We start from the raw sequence: 19262 nt of genomic DNA, 5'->3' as shown, positions 1-19262 counted from the left end.
AAATCGCCCTGCGACGTTGCAATGCCGCCACGAGAACATGGAAGATAGAGATTGCTTGAGGCTTTAGCATGTTCGGGGTTCGTGTATGCTTCAGTCTGTCTGATCTCGCGTATCGCGTGTTTCCAGAATGCTACTGGTTGCCTGCGCACCATGCGACTAAGATGACAAGAGTCAGGTTAGAGCCAACACAACCTGTTTCGATCGTAGGAACGAGACCTAGTGCGCCGCAATGTGATCGGTACTTCATCAGGCTGGGGAACCAGACATCTGGCCCATCTTTGAGGCCCTCGAATCTGTGTTACTCACCCGTCGACAATCGGCAGGCCCAGATAGACTGGTTTCTTGTGGAAGGCTTCACTACCGGGGCGTCCTCGTGGCATCGTATGCTGCTGCCAATGTGCCTTGCCAGTCAATGAGTACTGAATCTATGCGCCACAACGTAATATGGTCTTACATTCAACGTGTGCCAGAGATCGGGACCGAATTATAGGCGTTACATAGTGTTGATCGTTTCCACTTTCCAGGAAATGCTATGCTCGTGCATGCTGCGAGGCTAATGCAGAGCCGTACGCTCAAGGCAATTCAGTAGCTGCCAAGCCTGGAACGCACTCCACGTAGCACCAGAAGTAAGGCGGCTCTGCTGTTTCAGCGCCACCAGGTCCGGGGCAGCATGTAGTGGCGAGCGCAGGACCTTGTATTGGGTGTGCACATGGCTTGAGCAGCATCAATGGCTGCATTGTCTCCCACAAAGTCGGACATCTCCTTGCTCGGGCTCTTTCGCGGCCCGCTTCAAAGTCTGTTGCGATTGAATGGCAGCCAGGCACTTCACAGGTGTCCAACAGGCCCCTAACATGTCGTGAGAAGTGGCGATGGAAAGGCGAAGAACGAGTGTTGACCGATGTGGTGGTCTTCCAGTACAAGTTGTGGCGGAGGAACCTGCCCTTGGTGCTCGGTGGCGATTAGTCACCGAACGCCAAGATTCTCTCCATGCCACAGCATGATGCATCACTGGGCACTGCTTGTGCAATGAAAAGGGTGTGATGAAAATGAAAAGACTTCCATATTCGATTTACTCAACTTTTGTGGCACCTAGCGACTAAGCACTAACATTCCATATCGCGCGTCTAAGATATCGAAACTCTGCGGCACCCATGTGCAAGCAACCTCGATTACCTCCTTTTTGAAACAACGGAAAACATCGCCGGTACATTCAAAGGCTAAGATGCAAGCATGATGTGCAAGCCCGACCAGCAACGCCCGCTGTTAGGTAAAGAGCTGCCAATGATCGATGTATCAATGGAGACGGCATTGCTAGACAGCCTCGGATCAAAAAGCACAAGAGGGCCGAAAGATCCCCAAGGTAGCTTTGGTGTAGAAGCGAGCAGAACAAGCGAGCCAGTGTGGCAGCGTAGATGGACGATCGTATGGCAGCAAATCCTTGGTGTCAGGATCAGCCTTGGCGAAGGTTGTATTTCTCCGCAGATGTCAACAAATGTGAAAGGGCCTAGCGATAGCCTCCGTAGGAACCGCGACCGCCGAAGCCACGCTCACCTGGGAAAGGGCGTGACAAGTCGTGTCCGAAGCTGCCTTGGCCGAAAGCTCCATTGCCGCGGCTCATGGGAAGGCCAGCTGGCGGGCCAGGACGGGTGGTGACAGCTGGGTTGCAGCAGAGCATCGCAACACGTGAGCCATACTTGGAGCCGCGGAGGGAGACCATGTGCTTGCGGATCTGAGCGGCAACAATCTCGCGGCGCTGTGGCTCGGCGCTGCTCAGAATGTACTGGATGAGGTAGTTGCCGAATTGGTCGCCAGCAATGTCGATCAGAGGCATACGTGGGCGATCCGGGCGAGCCTCGCAAATGCGGTCAAGATAGCGATCGAGGAACTCGTTGCCGCCAATCTTGAGACACTTCTCGACGACCTTCGAAGCGAATTGATCCATGCTGTACTCGCTGGCGAAGCGAATGACGTGGTCGATAGCGCGAGTGCGGTCAGGAATGGCGCCGTGTTCGCAGATATGCTGGATGCACCAGTTTCCGAATTGACCATGAGCAACAACGTCAATGCTAGCCAGCACTTCGTTGATGCATGGACGCTTGTCTTCCTCCAGACAGTTCTCGAAGATGTTCTGGACTACGAGACTGCCGGTCTCGCCAAGAGCCACCTCGTGCCACATGCCACGTAGAGCTTCGTTGACATACTTCATGATCTGAGGCGGTGAGTCGCTCCAGCGAAGCTCGAAGAGCTTCTGCCAGACGTGACAGGCGTAGCGGTGAATCACTGTCTCGGGGATGCGGCGAAGGAGCTCGTGGACCATGATTGCCTTGTACTCCTCAGGAACGCAGTCGAAAGCCTTCTGGACGACGTGGCAGCCGAAGGCATCCATGCTGAGGTTGAGGGTGTTGCCACGAATGGCCTGAGCGATCTGAATGACCTGCTCGGGCGTGCCGTGCTCGAAGCAGCGCTGAACAAGGAAGTTGCCAAAGCGGTTGACCATGAGTGGGTAGGCCTGGTCGATGATGGCTTGGACGATCTCAAACTTTGCCTCAGATGTGCCGACTTTGAGCTTCTGCTGCAGGAAGATGGACGCCTGCTGGTCATTGCTGCAGACGATCTTATCGACGATATACTTCCAGTTGCAGCTCATGTTGCGCTCAAGAAGGCGACGGTAGTTGAGCGGCTCTGTGGTGTTCAAATAGGATGGGCCTTGAGACTGCTGTCCGTTCCACTGACCGCGACCGACGCCGAATTCAGCCGCTGTTGGGGAGAGTCTCGTACCGATGGGTTGCGGGTGGGCGATGCCACTGGCGCTTGGGCCGCCGTATTGCGGCTGTGAGTATGGGACCGGAGTGATGGACGGCATGTAGCCAGCGCGGTTGTTGTAACCAGGCTGTGCGCGTGGAAACCCCTGCATTGGCATGCCCTCGAAGCTAATTGAAGTCAGTCAGATGTCACAACATGCCTCGCGTTACGGTGGGAGACCTACGACTGGTGCTGCAAGCTAATGTTGCCATTCTCGAACGGAGTCGTAGCACGACTGAAGTCGGTGGCCTGCGAGAGACCATTGACCGACGGCAGCATGCTGTGTCCTGGAATGCTGGCAGCAAGATGCTGTGCGGTTGGGAACGGGGAGCCAATGGCCTCCTCCATTGTGTGCTGAGCCAGGCGTGACTGGGTGAGCTGGAGGTTCATCTGTGCCATACGCTCGTTGGCGAGGTCAAGCTCGCGCTTCAGGCGGTAGACCTCGTTATCAGCTTGCTCCTCGTCGGAGTTCTGGCCGGTTGGAGGGGTGTTGGAGTACGGGTCAGTATTGGTTGGCGAGGCGCTGCGGTTCTCGCTGTCCTCGACCTCGCGCTTCTGGCGGGAGTGCAACTCCTGACGGGCCTTGACTTTGGCCATGAGCTCTGCAACGACAGCGGGCGAGTCTTGGTGGGCCATGTTGAACTGCTGGCGAGTCCGATTAGTAATGAAGAAGATGGAGGAAGATCAGACGAAATAGAGTGCGCGTACCTGTGGAGGAGGACCCCTGTTCGCGAAGCGCGATGTTGTTAGTGGCAACGGCATCGCACTGGCCGTGCGCTTCAAGGCGAACTGCAGACAAACATTAGTTAAAGTTTGACGCGTGCGTGAAGGGTCGCGCGAACCTGCTCGGGGGTGTTGCGAGTGTTTTCGTCGAAGATGGTGAAGGATGCGGACATCTTCTTGTTGGGAGAACCGGTCCACTCCATACTGGCGTATTCGATGAAGTTCAAGGGACGACTGAAGTGTCGCGCGACAGGTGCTGACACGACTCGACGCTTTAGGAGCGTGGAGCTGCTGCGCGATCCCCTTAAGATGTCGAAATCTTGCGCGTGCGACGGGCGCGCAAGAGTGCTGTTGATTGATGTTGGCGGAAGCTGGAGCGGCTTCGTTGTCGATGCCGATGTTGATGTCGTTGTCGCGCAGGTGGTGGTGACCGTGACGGGGGAGCTGCTCAAATAAGGAAGGCGACAGCTGCGTCGATGCCAAGAGCGCCACTGTTTGCTGGGGTGAATGCGCCTGCCTGGCCGAGAAGGAGCGTCGATGGCGTATTGAGGCTCACAGGTCTGCGGTGTGCTTAAGAGGTGGTGTCGGTGTCGAAGCGGGAGTGGAAGTGCAAGGGTGGCACGAGGGAGAACGTGGAAGAGGAGGGGAAGGGGTTAATGTAGGGCTGCGGAAGGCACCAGGGACAATATCGCCTATCGACAATGAGGTAACTGCGACCGCCACAATAGGACTCGAGTCTATTGTGCAGTCGCGATCACCCTAGCGCCCTCTTTGCCCCGAATATGACGGGTCTGCCTGTCTACTCACTTTGACCCTGGCAAACTTCCTGAGATTGGAGGCAGTCTGCCATTGACTATTCATCAGGCTGCCTGCTTTCGCAGCCCCTCAGGAAGATCTGACTCATCCGGCGGGTGTCCCGTGCAAAAGGCAAGATCCATATGTACCATGAGGCGCAAGAAGAGCTTCGGCCTTTGACATACCAGATTACTCCAGTCCAGCTTGATCCTTGTGTGGCCAGAAGTCGAATAGTCAACATCTTTAGAGCTCCGGCGCCAATTTGACATGGCACTCATGAACTTCTCGTCGTCCTGGGCGTAGCCAATCATGTTCATCAGTAGGTCAAACACGAAATCGCTGCCTCGGAAGCGCTCTCGACAGCTCTCGAGTGTGCGCGTGAAGATATCCAATTTCCGACTTTCTGTGGCCTCCAAATGCGTGCCACGTACCGCAGCCAAATTGATCGCCTGAAGCAGCAGAGGAGGGCCCACCAACGGGACTATGCTGACCGGCAATGAGTCTAGTAATCGCGTTTGGATCAATTCCTTGATTCGTCGCATGATATCGGCGTTGGCATCTTCCAGCGCCTCCACGGACTCTTCGATGGTGTCTTCATCGATAAGTGATCTCGAAGCCGGCACCAGCTCGTGAATGAAGATGAGTTGAGTTTGCAGCGCGAACACTGCCGACGCTTGGTAAACGAAAATCATGTTGGCGTAGATTGAGATTGCCTCATCGACATCGCTATCGTCCAGACTAATGGGAGACGGAAAAATTTGCAGGGCACTCTCCTGCCATCGTTGTAATTCTGCAACAGCTCGGTGCAAGTTGTTGATGCTTGATACTAGAGAGCGGGAAGCGGCTTCTAGTCGATCGTCTAAGCTCTCATGATGGTACACTAGAAGACATCGATTAGTAAAGCGAAACACTCAGAGATGCTGGAGTTGTAGAGACATGGACAGGCAGAAACACCATCATCTCGCACTTACAAATACTGAGAGCTCCACTGAGACCGGGCATTACATGGCAAGTGAGATTGACCAATTGGGCAAGACGTAGCTGAGTCTCGAGGCTGTGGACCGGCGACACACCTAGCTCCGAGTCGAAGTCGGCTGCAGAGAGCGCATATTCTTCCTTTAGTCGACCATGTGCATCCTCCCAAGTAGGATCGATCTCGACTTGCAATTTCCTGCGCAAGCCCAGGGAAAGTATCCTGTCGCGGAAGACAATCCCCCACCAGAGTCGCTTTAGCAATTTGGCTCTTTGATTGTCACTGGTCTGATATCGATAGTATGACTCTGCCCGAGCCATTCTCGCAAATCGTATTGCATGAGCGAGCCAGGAGGAGTTTATGCGCAGCTGCATAGTGCTTGTTTCGTAGGTCAGAAGAAGACAGCTTTGCGCATTAGAGATTGGGTCTCGATCTGCCTCGAAGTCAAACACCAGTTTTGCTTTGCGATACGATGCATTTCTCGCTTCGCGTCTATTAGCGAAGCCCAGTGCGGAAAGGAGATTGGCGTTCGCGTACTGTCAATCGTTAGAGAAAGAGACCTCGTTCGAGCTTTGGTGGCTTACACCGGACGCTGCATATATCATAGCGCGGACGAGTAGCAAAGAGAATGTCCCCAGCACAAACTCATCTCCATGCCATCGAGACCAGAAAAGTTCCTGAGGCACAATTGGGAGATTCGGATGAACAAATTTGAAGTATAGCAACATGAGCTCCCGGAAGACTCCTTTCTGAGGTAGATCGAGGCAGCCCTGTTCGCGTAGGAAGGTGAGATCATCTTTGCAGAGGTGTTCGAAGGTGAGGAAGGCACCGGAATGTTGCGATGGTGTTGGAGCATTGGCACTGCAGCTCTGGGAAGCCGCCAATGGCATACTGGAGCTATTGCCAGTGAATGTGAAGACATCATCAAGGTCAAGCATGTGGTTGTAATCGAATGACTCCACTGTCATGGGACCGGAGCTGTCTCTGTCATCTGAAGGGCTTCGTGCAAACGGGCCCAGGACATCCAGGGCACCATCCGCAGGTGAAGCCTGAGCGACCGCAGCTGGTGGGCTGCGTCTTCGGGCATGCTCGGATAATAGGGACTCTCGTCTACGGGTGGTATTAGTACTGCTCAATCGCGAAGATATTCAGTTCGTACCTGTTCTTGCGTTTCCGCAGCACGCAGGAAGCGCGATAGGTTACGCAATTGCTGCATGGTGATCCGATGTCCTCGACATTGCAGCGTAGCTTGCGTACGTGGCAATTCTCGCACACCTTGCGAGATCTTCTTTGCTTGGCCTTGCTGTCCATGGCCTAGACGGTGCAGTATGTGCCATCATTATTGTTCTGCTGACTACCGGCTGGAGAGCTGGCAAGCCGAGGGCCCCTCACGGCGAGTGGCCACATTTGTGTGAGATCCGCCACAAATCTCAGAGCCTCCAACTCCTACGCTTCAGATGCAGCAGGATGATAATATCGCCGAATCTCAACGGTGCCAGCAGAGTCCCGCGCGCGACATGTGTGAGGAACTCGTGTTGTTCGTGTCTCACCAGCGCAGCAAATCTATCGTCCTGTTTCCCTTGCACGGCACTTTTCAGTCCGCAGGCGTTTCCGTGAGCACGCATGCGCCAAGCGAACAGTCGACTTCACGCGTCGACGCGTCGTCGTTGACTCAACTCCAAACTACATGTGTACAACCATTCCTCACCACTTCCGCCTCATGCAGCTTCTCCGTATCTTGGCTGCTCCTACACTGATCTCGCTCTCTGATGCATCCGGGATCGGGCCGGGTGCGGCTGTCCTTGAGCGAGGGTGGAGTCCAGGCGTAGAAGAGTACTGACCACGGGACAAGATGGGATGGGATGGACCAGAGTCGCTCATGGTATCTGTGCTGCATATCAGAAGCGGAAGGGGATATCATGGAAGATGCGCACAATGCACTATCAACATCGCAACCGCCATTGCGTCTGAAATCAGTGCTACTACACTAGTACTATTATTGCGCGTCAGCCAGATCTTCCCCGGGCCTTGCAGTGGTGCCTGCAAGATCCAGCGAGTGTAGGAGTCTCGCCCCCACTCACTCCTCGCATCTACTCACATCACGGTCCATGTCCATATTCAGGTAATTGCGATCACATGGAAGCATATTAACAAGATTACGTTGAGCAGACCGCCTCACTTTCCACGGCACAAATTGGAAGTCATTTTTCATTCTGCGTCCAAGCACTTTCTCACCACATCGTTCCACACTTTCAACAACATTGAATTCTACCCCATTGCCACCCATCCCTGCCTTACTTACTTGAGCAGATACCACATTGCTGCGGCGCCGCTGCCATGGCTTCAATGACCGCTTCGCCATCGCCTTACGATGCCCTGGGCAAGCGGAAACGTTCTCAAAGTGTCGAATCTTGCGGCACTGACGACAACAAAAGCGGATCGGCGCTTTCCGCAGGCGCTGATGAGCACGACAGCATTAGCGGCACTGACTCGGAACAAGAAGCTTCCGAAGGTGACAACGCCGACGATGAGAACTTGTTCGTTGGCGATGACGAACAGTTCGACGAGAATGACATGTCTCTCGAGGATGAGGTTGATCCAGACGCCATCTACTGTGAAGGAAAGGAAACGTACCCCAAGCTCCCTGCCTATGATCCAGCTTTTTCGCAAATCGAGCTCGGGTTGACTGGCATTGTTGAGCAAATAATCGACATCGTCGATCGTCATCCTTGCAAGAGCTCTTACGTCAAAAACTTTCGAGCGAAAGCAGAAGAGTTGCGAGCAGTTCCGCGACCTCGGCCAATGCGCATAGCTCTGCTTGGGGACACTGGCACTGGTATGCTTTTCTGACAACTAAGTACGTTGACACTGCTAACATTCACAGGCAAAAGCTCGCTCCTGAATTCACTCGTCGACGTGCCAGACATTGCGAAAGCTATATCATCCGGCGAAAGCTGCACGGCGACCGCTATGGAGTACTGCGGCTCGATCAACGGACAGAAAGAGGGATTTGCCGCTGAAATTACCTACTACGATGAGGAGACAGCCAAAGCCTTGCTCCGAGAACATCTCGCGCACTATCGACAGAACAAGGAAGTCCAGCCCGACTGGGACGACGAAAAACGTCAGCTTTACAAGCATCGTGCAGACACGGCAGTCAAGACCCATCACGCCTTATTTTGCGACAAAGAGGAGATGTCATCTTTTCAAAAAGCAGAAGAAATGCTCGACCAATCTACAATGGATTCGGGCAAAGCAGCTCGGAAGCTGCAGAAGTGGTGCAAGGAGCTCTTTGCGCATATGAACTTGAACACTTCCCGGACCGTTCGCCGCGAGGCAAGCTCAGCTCGAGAGTTCCGCGAAGCAATTGACCCTCTACTTCAGGCTATATCTTCTCCATCTCAGCCAACGCTGTGGCCTCTGGTTATGTTTGTGTGGATCGGAATTCAGAGATCTCGCGTACTTCAATATGCTTCGATTGCTGATCTGCCTGGAATTAGCGACACTAATGCTGTCAAGGTCAACGCCGCTAACTCGTACATTCGCGAATGCGATGGCCTGTGGATAGTAGCCCCTATTGGACGTGCCGTAAACAGCACTACCGTGGATCGTCTCTACGCCAAGTATGTGGAACGCTTCAGCGACAACATTGCTATTATTTGCACCCGATCCGAGGATGAAATCAATGCGAACCTTGCGGAGCACTTCGAAAATGAAAAGCATACTACTGCTACATATGACAAATGTGCACAGAAGTGTCGGGACCTCCAAACTAAACTGACCAAGCTTAAGCGCGGACTGCTCATGAGAGAACGAGCAGCGCCTACGAAGGAGCGACAGCGGAAGATTCGAGAAAACAAGAAAGCGATCAAGAGACTTGAGAAACAAAGGGACAAGGCCGATCAGGACCGACTTTGCAGTCTGGTGGAAGTTCGAAACAAGTTCGTCACTTTAGGCCTTGGACGCGAGCTGAAGGGTCACCTGCCGCAGGGCAAGAAGCCCACAGTCTTTTGCGTGTCAAATGCACACTACAGCTCGTTCAAGGGCGTAACGGAAACGGCAACGAAATTTCAGCTCTCGGCTAAACAGACGGGCATACCAGCCCTTCGGAAGCATGTTCTCACACTGGCAGCGCCAGCGCTTCTTACAGCGCTCGAAGACTTTGTCAACCATCGCTTCTTAGTATTCTTAAAGGGTGTGCTGCTCTGGGTAATCCGGAGAAACGTTCAAGGCGCTGAGGCTCTACTGGACCTTGTAAGGCAGCCGCAAAAGTCGCTGGGCACAAGGTTCAACGTGTATCGGAAAGAATGCCACGATCTCGTGGCAGGCAAGCTGCTCACCCAGTCCAGTGACAAAATTAGAGGATTCGCATCGGAAGCTGGCTCAAAATGGACTGAGAAGATTCATCGGTTCCACTGGAGCACATTAAGAGCGTTCATCAGGAACTCAGGCAGCCACTCGACCTCTACATGCCCAAAGACATCGTGGAACATGGAGTTCTGGGGCAAGGCGCCCTTCTCACTTGTCGGTGGTTGGAACAACATCAAGAAGCTTCAGTCCAAGGCTATTGCAAAGCAGGTCGGGTCAATCGTGGAAGAGTTGAGTTCGTTAGAGCCAGCATTAAGGAGTCAACCGGCTGTCATCAATCTCGAGATGGACAGCTTCTACCAACTGCTGACTGGACATATCACTGGTGTCAAAAACGCACGCAGAGATCATCAGGTTAAGTTCAGAAAGGAGCTCGAGTAAGTTGATGTTGGCAGCAATGGGTCCAATATGCTAACGTAAGCAGAAATATCAGGATGGACACTTCGGGATTTGAAAGCCCTACCCATCACTTTGTTACTGCGATGCAGCCTGTCTACGCTCAGCTCAAGGCGGATAAAGGCAAGTGGATTCTTGGACAGGAGAGGTTCGACTACTAACAACGTAACAGGCAATGGCTACGTTAAGCGCCAAGAAAAGGTTATGTATGATTTCTTGATGCAGAAAAGCGAAGCATCCCCTTTCGACATCGCGTTCGGAGCAATTGCTTCTGCTATCGAGAGCCAAACAGAGCACCTCGGTGAGGAGCTCGAGAAACAGATCTCGAAGATTCTTGAGGAGATCTGGGCCCATTTGGACGGCATGATCGACCCGGACGAGCAAGACCCAGACGAACAGCCCCTTCGCGAAGAGCTCAGGGTCTTCACTGAGCAAGCACTCCCAACTTTCGAGGCGTTCCGAGAAGGGCTAAGCAAGATCAGTCAGAAGAAAAAGACGAGCGTGAAGACCGAGGACGTTGATGAGGAGCAAAGCGACATTGAGTGAGTATGCGGGGAGGTGGTTCAGTTCTCTGTGTTCACGGGGGGGAGCAGCATTGTACCTATGGGAGGTCCTTCATCAGCCTCAGTGCAGTCAGTAGCAACACAATTCAAGCAATATAAATAGCTCTTGTGTCAAACCTGAAAAATCTTCCGGAGCTGAATGATGTGGTCTTGGAACTAGAGCATCGTAGTTCGTTCACACTGACGGGCTCCGAGGCCAGTGGGCGTACAGAGGTCGCACAAGTGCGGTTCGAGCAACAAAGCTCCACATCTTGATGTTGGAGCGAAAACATGACACGATGCAAGGACAGCCCGGAGAGAAGTTGCAGCCGGCCTTGCTTGCAAATCATTGTTTGCGAGCACGAGGTACTTCTGAAACCATCAAGAGTCGTGGAGACATTGCAAATTCTTCGCTCAGAATCACATCTTGAAGTTCGAGAGCCAGACTCCTCAAAAAACAGTCTAACCGCTTCTGGCAGATGACCTTACTTCTTCTGGCCAAGACACATCACCCATGCTTCGCCCTTCTTTTTGTCCAACTTCCCCCATGCTTTTCGCATCGAAGAGCTGACTGGCTGCTCTGCGCGAGGAGGCGGCAGGCTGCGTCTACGATGTGTAGTGGAATCTCACCTTATCATCGCACAAGCAGATTCCATTGGTCATGGCCAGGCGCGATGGAGGACGTGTTGTCATCTCCTTCTCAGCATCGGGGAATGGCCGGCAAAAGGTCCGAGGGGCTCCCACGTCCGTCTCCCCGCCGACTGCGGTGAGAAGAACAAGATTGATCGTTCAAGAACACCGACAAGCAGCAGCAGCAGGCAATGATGCAGTTCAGAGTAGCCAAGGCAGAATCTGGGGACACTAGGCGAGGTTATGTCTCGCAAGACCGGGAGTGTTAGGGATCATGAGGGCGAATGCGGGCAGTCACGGATGACCGCAATGGAGGTCTGGGGCACGCCGCAGCGGATGAGGGCCACGGCTGAGGGCGCGGGTCTCCGTCGTCGGCGCATCTGGTGCTCAGTGGTATATATAACACTCGTCCAGGGCGCGCGGTTGAGCGCCAGCATTATCATCGTCAGCCGCAAAGAGCGTTTGTGATAGTAAGTACCTCCGCCAAGACCGCATCGTCACAGCTCGGTCGACCGTGTTCAGTCTTGTCTGGCCCGAGCTTACTCTGCCCCACCAAACAGCCCACGTCCCTCGTCCATATATTTTCTCCCCAACTCAACCACTCACCACTGCTTCAACCAAACACTGTACGTCGCGCTGAGTGCATTGATTGAAAGAGATACTGACACTGACTCCTCGCAGCTCCCACAACACACACCACAACTCGAAACACCGCAAATATGGTCGTCAAGGTGCGTCATTGCAGAACGCGCGATAGCGGGACGTGAAGAGAAGGAATATGGACACATGCTCATACACACTGCAGGCAGGTATCAACGGATTCGGCAGAATCGGACGTATCGTCTTCCGCAATGCGTGAGTGACTCGCCAAAACAGCCGCGGTGCAAGACAGGGTGGAAGCTGACATTGGAGCAGCATCCAGCACGGTGACGTTGAGGTCATTGCCGTCAACGACCCTTTCATTGAGCCACACTACGCTGTAAGTTGTCTCCGCTGGCAAATTGCTCGTTCATGAGCTGACACGGCGTCCAGGCGTACATGCTGAAGTACGACTCCACACACGGCATCTTCGATGGCAAGATCGAGGTCGACGGCAACCAGGGCCTGATCGTCAACGGCAAGAAGATCCGCTTCTACATGGAGAAGGACCCAGCCGCCATTCCATGGGGCGAGGCTGGCGCTGAGTACATCGTCGAATCCACTGGTGTCTTCACCACCACCGAGAAGGCCCAGGCACACATCAAGGGCGGCGCAAAGAAGGTCGTCATTTCCGCTCCATCTGCCGACGCGCCAATGTTCGTCATGGGCGTGAACAACACCGAGTACAAGTCCGACATCCCAGTCATCTCCAACGCTTCTTGCACAACCAACTGCTTGGCTCCTCTCGCCAAGGTCATCCACAACGAGTTCACCATGATCGAGGGTCTGATGACCACCATCCACTCCTACACTGCCACACAGAAGACCGTCGACGGTCCATCAGGCAAGGACTGGCGTGGAGGCCGTACCGCGGCCCAGAACATCATCCCATCTTCGACTGGTGCCGCTAAGGCTGTCGGCAAGGTCATTCCAGACCTGAACGGCAAGCTTACCGGCATGTCCATGCGTGTGCCAACTGCCAACGTCTCCGTTGTCGACTTGACCTGCCGCATCGAGAAGGGTGCCAGCTACGACGAGATCATCGCTGCTCTGAGGAAGGCTTCCGAGGGCGAGCTCAAGGGTAAGAAGCGCCATCATGACTTTTCTACTTTCAATGCCTTCAATAAATGCAGTCATGCTAATCATACTCTACAATAGGTGTCCTCGCAGTCACCGACGACGACGTAGTCTCCAGCGATCTCAACGGCAACATCAACAGCTCCATCGTCGATGTCAAGGCCGGTATCTCCCTCAACAAGAACTTCGTCAAGCTCGTCTCCTGGTACGACAACGAGTGGGGTTACTCCCGCCGTGTCATCGACCTCCTGGCATACATTGCCAAGGTTGACGGCAATGCTTAAGGAACAGCGTCTTCGCGAAGATGAGTTCGGACTTTCGAAAAAGCAAAAGCATGCCTACAGAGCAGACCACAGTAAGGAGTGTGGTGTACACCCTTCATGTTGCCGTGCAATGGCATTGCAATTTATGGATATGAACAGTAGCTAGCCACTAGCCAGCTAGATTATGAGCATGACAAATTCCAAACACAGACGTATGATAGTCTCGTGACGATTCGATAAAGTTTAATCCTCCTTGCTGCCACTGCCCTCTTCGAATGCGACCAAGTCTCATTCTATCTCCTGTCCTGATACGAAGGCTTAAACATCCGCTTCGCTTTCTTCTTCATATCTTGTCTGGCAGCAGCAGCCGAAATCGCAGCAGTACCATTCGTCCCATTAACCGGATTAGGCGCATTCGTCGTCGTATTATACGTAGCATTCGTAGGCAGAACCGCAAACTGCATGGTCCCATTACCCTCTCGAAAAGTGCTCTCCGCCGGTCCAACACTCTTATACTTCTTCCAATGCTTCTCCCCAGTAGCAATATTTTTACCATTAATCGCTCGCTCAAACATCTCTAACGCGAGTACAGGCTGGTAAAAGGGAACTTCATGTCCACTTTCGTAAACCCTCACAAAAGCGAAATTGTCCGATTGTTTGACTTGGCCATGCACGATGTTATCCGAAGTCGTGACGTTTTCGTAGCCTGCAGAAGAGAAACCTGGTGCGTTGACTTTTTCGGCTATGACTTGACCGCCGCTGGTAGCCGAGATTTGTTAGTGGGAGTGTATGTGGGTGGTTGTTATTGTGTAAGGAGAACGGGTATTCTCGGAACAGAAGAGAAGGTCTAGGTGGGGTTGATGTCTTAGGATGAACTTACAGCCAGTTGCCTAGGGGGAGAGAAATATGCGTTAGTTATTGATGTGCTGTGCAATGCATGATGTTGGAATAGAGGGAATGCTTACAATTGTAGTCTGCGTCTCCGGCGAATTGAACGACGTAGATGCCGTCTTCTACCAGGCTGCGGACTGCGGCTATCGTGCCGGATTCCCGATCGTCGTCGCCTGTACTGCCAAAGGCATTGCCAACGGCACTGTTGGATTCACTGAAGTTCACGAATGCGCCGATGGCTTGCTGAACTTTTGGCGTGTTGAGGTAGTCCACATAGTAAGAATATGGGAATGGGTCGGGCGAGAGCTCTCGAATATCGTATTCATCACGGTTGGCGACGTTATCGAGAACGGACTCCACTTCGTTGGCACAGAAAGTATCGGCTGCGGAGCAGATCTGTCGAATGTTAGTGAAAAGCCGTAGGCAGAAGACTGTCATGATACCTCATTGATCCCTCTATTGTAGCAATCCAAAGTCCGGTCATAGCAATTGCCAGGTCCGTACATTGCATTGTACAATTGATTCTTGGTGGACTGGTTGTATGGATCATAATCATACGTGTTCCCTGGGAATACCGTGAAGTTGTAGAAAGCAGCGTACTGTACCAGCGGGTCGTACCATCCTTTCAAAGAAGTCAGCCGAAGGCATAAGAATGGAGCTTTAGGGTCTGAGGGATGTATACCATTTCCGATCAAGAGAGTCGACAGATTAATGTGATGCGCTCCTGGCAACGAGGACTTCTCGATCAAGTCGTTTTGAGACTCGATGTATGCGTTGAATATGGGTCCGTAATGTCCACCATATGATTCAGTTGCAAAATTGAACTCGTTCCTGGAGTATTGAGGGAAGGCTCCCATGACTAGAGAAAGCACAGAGAGTATCAGTAAACACAATCGATCAAATGACAAATTCTCGTCCAGAGCAGTAGGTACGTTTCTGCTCGTTATCCTGGCTCCAGGCAGGACTTTCTGGCGGGCAAATCTATTGAATTACCACATTCTTTGCCATTTACTTGGACACTGAGTGCGCTATGCGATAGTCTGCAAGCTAGCATCAATGGAGTGATATTCAACTTACATCCTTGCAGAGTTCGCCACATGCTCGGTGCCGCATCAGCGGTTGAATTGGCGGTATTCGTCAGATTTGGGTAGCTGTAAGTTCCACATGTGTCTCCAGCAAAATCGAAGCAGGTCGCATTTGGCAGTTGGGCAATTTCTGATGATTTGGTCTGGTACCCAGAGATAGGCGTCGAGTAGCTGAAGCCCACCTGGGCGGGATGGTCGATGAACAGCATATTAGAGGCATTGCTTCGTTGTCTCAGCTTTGCAACATGGACAATAACGTTGAGAGCACTTACTTCCAGGCGTGTCTGTTCGTGTAGACATTTCCATCTGCATCTACACCGCATGGCCCCAATTCCTGGAAGAGGCCAATCATGGAAGATGATCCTGGCCCTCCATTGATCCAGACTGTCAAAGGAGCCTCTTCTGGATTCTCGCTGCGGCTTTCGAAGAACCAGAAAAAGACATGCTGATCTTCGAAAATGTCCACATAGCCCGAATAGCTTCTCACTCCTGGTGTTAATTCGCAAATGCCTTCAGGCACTTCCTTCCATCGGACTGGAATGTCAAGGTATCCTGCTGTGGCAGTCAGATCTGTCGGAGGCGTCACAAATTGGGCACTGGCGGTGGCAGAGAGGAGCACTCCAAGCACGCAAGCACTGGACAGCATGGCGGCCATTTCTTGATTCTGTTCTCGTCCGCCAGACGAGGGACTGGTGACTACTTATCAAACGGAGCCCTAACTGCTACCTTCCAGTTTTGTGTTCGCATACAGAGCACGGGCACATTCGCAACTGCAACGCAATGACGAGTTCCTGCACTGTCTAACCGCATGTAGTAGATCGTCCCTCGAGTACAGTAGGCTTGATGGCGATAAGGATTTTAGTCACTCCGGCTGAATTTGAGTACGAGGTCACCGCGGTTTTGAAGTCCTCCTGCTGCGGCGAGGCATGGCGAACCTGAAAAGCCGGTGGACAGTGGGCTCTCCAGACGCACTTGTCTCTGGAGCTCTGTCCTCCGATCCTACGCAGGTGCGGCACATATTGAATGTCTGGAGGGTGGCGCCAGGAGCGCGTGTCTTGTCAATGCTTGACCAAGCTTGCAGTTGGCAGACCCACAAAACCTCGGGAAGTGCGGCAAAATCACGTGGAGATCCTTTTGGGAACCAAAGTTAGCCCGACTACCTTCCCCTCTTTGCTCTTAACCTTCAATTCTCTGGCGCCAATATCCTACTAATTGACCCTTTTCAACAACATCAGCAAAGTGCCTGAGTGCCATACGAATGTCTTCTGCTTGAGCATTCGACGTGCACTGCGCTGGCCGCTGCTGCGACTCGGGCTGGCCCCAGCGACGCCCAGCTGTGAGCAAGACGCGCGGCGCAAAGGATGTATCGCCAGCATGGCGGCGGCGCGGAAGCTGAACAGCAATATCAACTTGGTGACAATACAGGCATGACGACCTTTAGCCAGACACAATTCGGAGCTTCGATATATGATCACCAGAACTTGCATCCGACGACGGGGAATCATGCCAGAAGCTCTCCCAACGGTTTCGCCGGATCGACACAGGCTTCCAGCATGCACAGCGCATCACCAGGCCGCGACAGCGTATTCGGCTACAAACCAACAGACCGGTCTTTGCCGTCCACAGACGTAACAGCAGAGAACCTGACGCAGACCTTTGTAGACTTCATACTCTATTGCAATCCGAACTTTCCAACAGATGTGGACACGACCGCTCTCAGGTCCGGCTTCGAAGGCCCACCGAAGAGCGACGGGAAAGACTTCAACACCTGGGATCTCTTTGTGCTCATTCGAAAGCTCGAGCATAAGGAGATCAAAACATGGAACCAACTTGCGCTGGACCTCGGCGTAGAAGCACCAGACACGTCAAAAGGCCAATCTGTGCAAAAAGTCCAGCAGTACACCGTCCGTCTGAAGCGATGGATGAGAGCCATGCATATTGATGCATTCTTCGAATATCTGTTCGGAAAGCAACACCCGTACTTCACAGATCTACCTCCGCCGAATGATCCATACCCTGCGAGTGGCAGGGATGGAGTAGTCGCGGAGGAGGACTTGGCCGTCAGAGCGCTCGACCCATCGTTCAGACCAAAACGGGGACGACGCAGAAACTCCGAAACGGGCACCAGTGATACTATAGCAGCAGATTCCAGTAACAAGCAGCAATCCGATCCTTACTCTGCAGTTCCTTTCAGCGCTCACCCGGGTGGCCAGCAAGACCCATGGGCCATAGCCTCTGCAGTGACGCCGCAGACGTTTGCGCCATGGTCAGCAAAGCCTTCTGCTCCCCATGCAGCTTCATCGAGTTTACGATGGCAGCTAGGCCACTCGCAGACGCCAAGCACGCCGCATCCCTTCAGCGCCGTACCAACATCAATGTCTGCACATATCGATGCTGCATTTGAACAGGAACCGCGATCAGCAGTAACATCTTCAGCTCGCAAGCGAAGGAAGCATGGGCCTGCGGTTTCTAGTGCCTGGCCATCGTCAAACGCGCCTGGAGCGAAACCACGAGGTCGTCCTCCGGCCAGTCGCAATGTGCAGGATGGCCCATTTGGAACCTTTCCCGTAGACCCTAACAACACAAGAGGAATAAGCCAACCTCAAGGATCACCTCCTGATCCAGGCACCAGACAACCGACCTCACAGCCTCAATCGCCACAAGCATCGTCCTATGAATTCGTTCAACATCCTGGAAGCAGACCAGGACGGCTCTCTTTGCAAGTGCCGCCACACACAGGTGCTCCAGTCCGTCTGGCTACCCCACCCGCTTTGCAGGTCAATGGTGAAGCAAAAGAGCTGGAAACGAGAAGCGATTCGGATGACCCGCATCGTGCCTTCCTAGCTCAGGCATCGGCTGATATGCAGCTCGCGACAGAACGATCTGCACGAACTTCACTTATCGCAGACAGACCTGTTCCTGGCTTCTCGTTTGAGGCACTGAAGCGCGTCTTGACGAGCGACCTCCTTCGTGCCGAAATACATGGCAGACGACAGCGCTTCAGTGGTGATGAGGCCAAGCGCCTTGCAGACTCTATGCTGGATAGAATAAATGTGCCCAGGACAGAAGCTAATCCACGAGATGACATTGCCAGACTGAGCGCTGCAACATGGCTGGGTGTGGGTGACCAAGCAAACGTGCCTTTAAATACTGCTGCCGGGCATGGCAAACGCGTTACAGTCACCCGCTTTCGCACAGACCACGAAGGATACGAAGAGATAGTAACTGACGAAGGCGCCATGGAGGGAATACGAGAAGTCTTCGATTTGCAATGGCATGCAAGCATGGGAGGCTGTGTTGGCGCCTTCGAAATGAAAGGGCTTTCTCTTGCGGGACGAGCGGCTGCCATGGATGGCATGACTGAAACGGTGCATGATATGATGATGCGAAAGAGCATCGAGGCTATACATAAGTTGGATAAGAACGGCTGGGTCGACGAAAGTATGGCCGATATTGCTCGTTCAGCAGCGAGAGCGCGGCAGGTCGGCGAAGAAAATATCGACTGGAAAGCACGATGCAAAGCTCTCGAGTTCGCTGCGAATGTGGCGAAAGGGGAAGTGGAAAGGACCAAGAAGAGGATGTTTGAGAAGATTATGGATGCTGTGCTGTAATAACATATGCACTCGGTCGCAGAACTTAGGAACCATACAAGAATTCCTGAGTTGCTCATAAGCTCATACTTGCTGACAATACTCAGTTCTTGCCGAATGTCTCTGATTGTATACGGCTCAGCTACCAAATGCGCCAAAGCCTTTTGGGAGTATCGAAGAGATGAACGCGATATCTGATGTCTCTGCTACAGCTAGAGAGGCTCAGCTACCGAACACGTGAAGGCAGCAACCAAACAGTCCTTGAGCCTGGCGGAAAAATAGGCCGACTACAAGTGTCTCTCTGTTTCGCGCTCCACACATGTAAGCTACATGGACATGGAGAGCAGCAGAACCACCACCCAGGGGTCCGACCTCCTCCGAACATTCATCTAACCAAAACAACCAGCAAGCAACACGTTCAGGGACAAGAGGGCATGCCCATAAGCAAACAAGCTTCCCGAAAACAGGGGTATATAGCGGTCAATCTT

The 19262-nt window shown here is 53.0% G+C and overlaps 6 protein-coding genes across 7 annotated transcripts; 3 read left to right on the top strand and 3 right to left on the bottom strand.

Moving 5' to 3' along the window:
- Positions 1-1504: 1504 nt before the first annotated feature.
- On the bottom strand, positions 1505-3728 carry CKM354_000974800 (uncharacterized protein; the record flags this gene model as incomplete). 2 transcript variants are annotated; one of them, XM_044805180.1, is made up of 4 exons in its annotated part: positions 1505-2930; positions 2987-3447; positions 3511-3591; positions 3645-3728. In XM_044805180.1, 4 exons carry the CDS (start codon positions 3726-3728, stop codon positions 1505-1507), a joined length of 2052 nt encoding a protein of 683 aa, XP_044661115.1. The 2 variants fall into 2 exon arrangements, with proteins under 2 accessions (XP_044661115.1, XP_044661116.1); XM_044805181.1 differs by having other exon boundaries at positions 2987-3444.
- Positions 3729-4385: 657 nt separating this feature from the next.
- On the bottom strand, positions 4386-6604 carry CKM354_000974700 (uncharacterized protein; the record flags this gene model as incomplete). Its single annotated transcript, XM_044805179.1, has 4 exons — positions 4386-5200; positions 5292-5829; positions 5878-6403; positions 6453-6604. 4 exons carry the CDS (start codon positions 6602-6604, stop codon positions 4386-4388), a joined length of 2031 nt encoding a protein of 676 aa, XP_044661114.1.
- Positions 6605-7630: 1026 nt separating this feature from the next.
- Positions 7631-10603, top strand: CKM354_000974600 (uncharacterized protein; the record flags this gene model as incomplete). The annotated part of the gene is made up of 4 exons (XM_044805178.1): positions 7631-8129; positions 8178-10038; positions 10086-10180; positions 10230-10603. 4 exons carry the CDS (start codon positions 7631-7633, stop codon positions 10601-10603), a joined length of 2829 nt encoding a protein of 942 aa, XP_044661113.1.
- Positions 10604-11948: 1345 nt separating this feature from the next.
- On the top strand, positions 11949-13229 carry CKM354_000974500 (uncharacterized protein; the record flags this gene model as incomplete). The annotated part of the gene is made up of 5 exons (XM_044805177.1): positions 11949-11960; positions 12035-12084; positions 12145-12208; positions 12262-12949; positions 13027-13229. 5 exons carry the CDS (start codon positions 11949-11951, stop codon positions 13227-13229), a joined length of 1017 nt encoding a protein of 338 aa, XP_044661112.1.
- A 272-nt stretch (positions 13230-13501) lies between these two features.
- CKM354_000974400 (uncharacterized protein) lies at positions 13502-15839 on the bottom strand (the record flags this gene model as incomplete). The annotated part of the gene is made up of 7 exons (XM_044805176.1): positions 13502-13967; positions 14089-14098; positions 14174-14495; positions 14543-14721; positions 14782-14958; positions 15177-15406; positions 15457-15839. The coding sequence occupies 7 exons, from the start codon at positions 15837-15839 to the stop codon at positions 13502-13504; spliced, it is 1767 nt and encodes a 588-aa protein (XP_044661111.1).
- A 706-nt stretch (positions 15840-16545) lies between these two features.
- Positions 16546-18795, top strand: CKM354_000974300 (uncharacterized protein; the record flags this gene model as incomplete). Its single annotated transcript, XM_044805175.1, has 1 exon — positions 16546-18795. The coding sequence occupies one exon, from the start codon at positions 16546-16548 to the stop codon at positions 18793-18795; it is 2250 nt and encodes a 749-aa protein (XP_044661110.1).
- Between the last annotated feature and the right edge of the window lie 467 nt (positions 18796-19262).

This window comes from Cercospora kikuchii, assembly GCF_019650295.1.
Source record: "Cercospora kikuchii DNA, contig_00006, whole genome shotgun sequence".
NCBI lineage: Eukaryota > Fungi > Ascomycota > Dothideomycetes > Mycosphaerellales > Mycosphaerellaceae > Cercospora > Cercospora kikuchii.
Note: the sequence above shows the minus strand (reverse complement) of the source record. Positions and strands in the feature narration are given on the sequence as shown.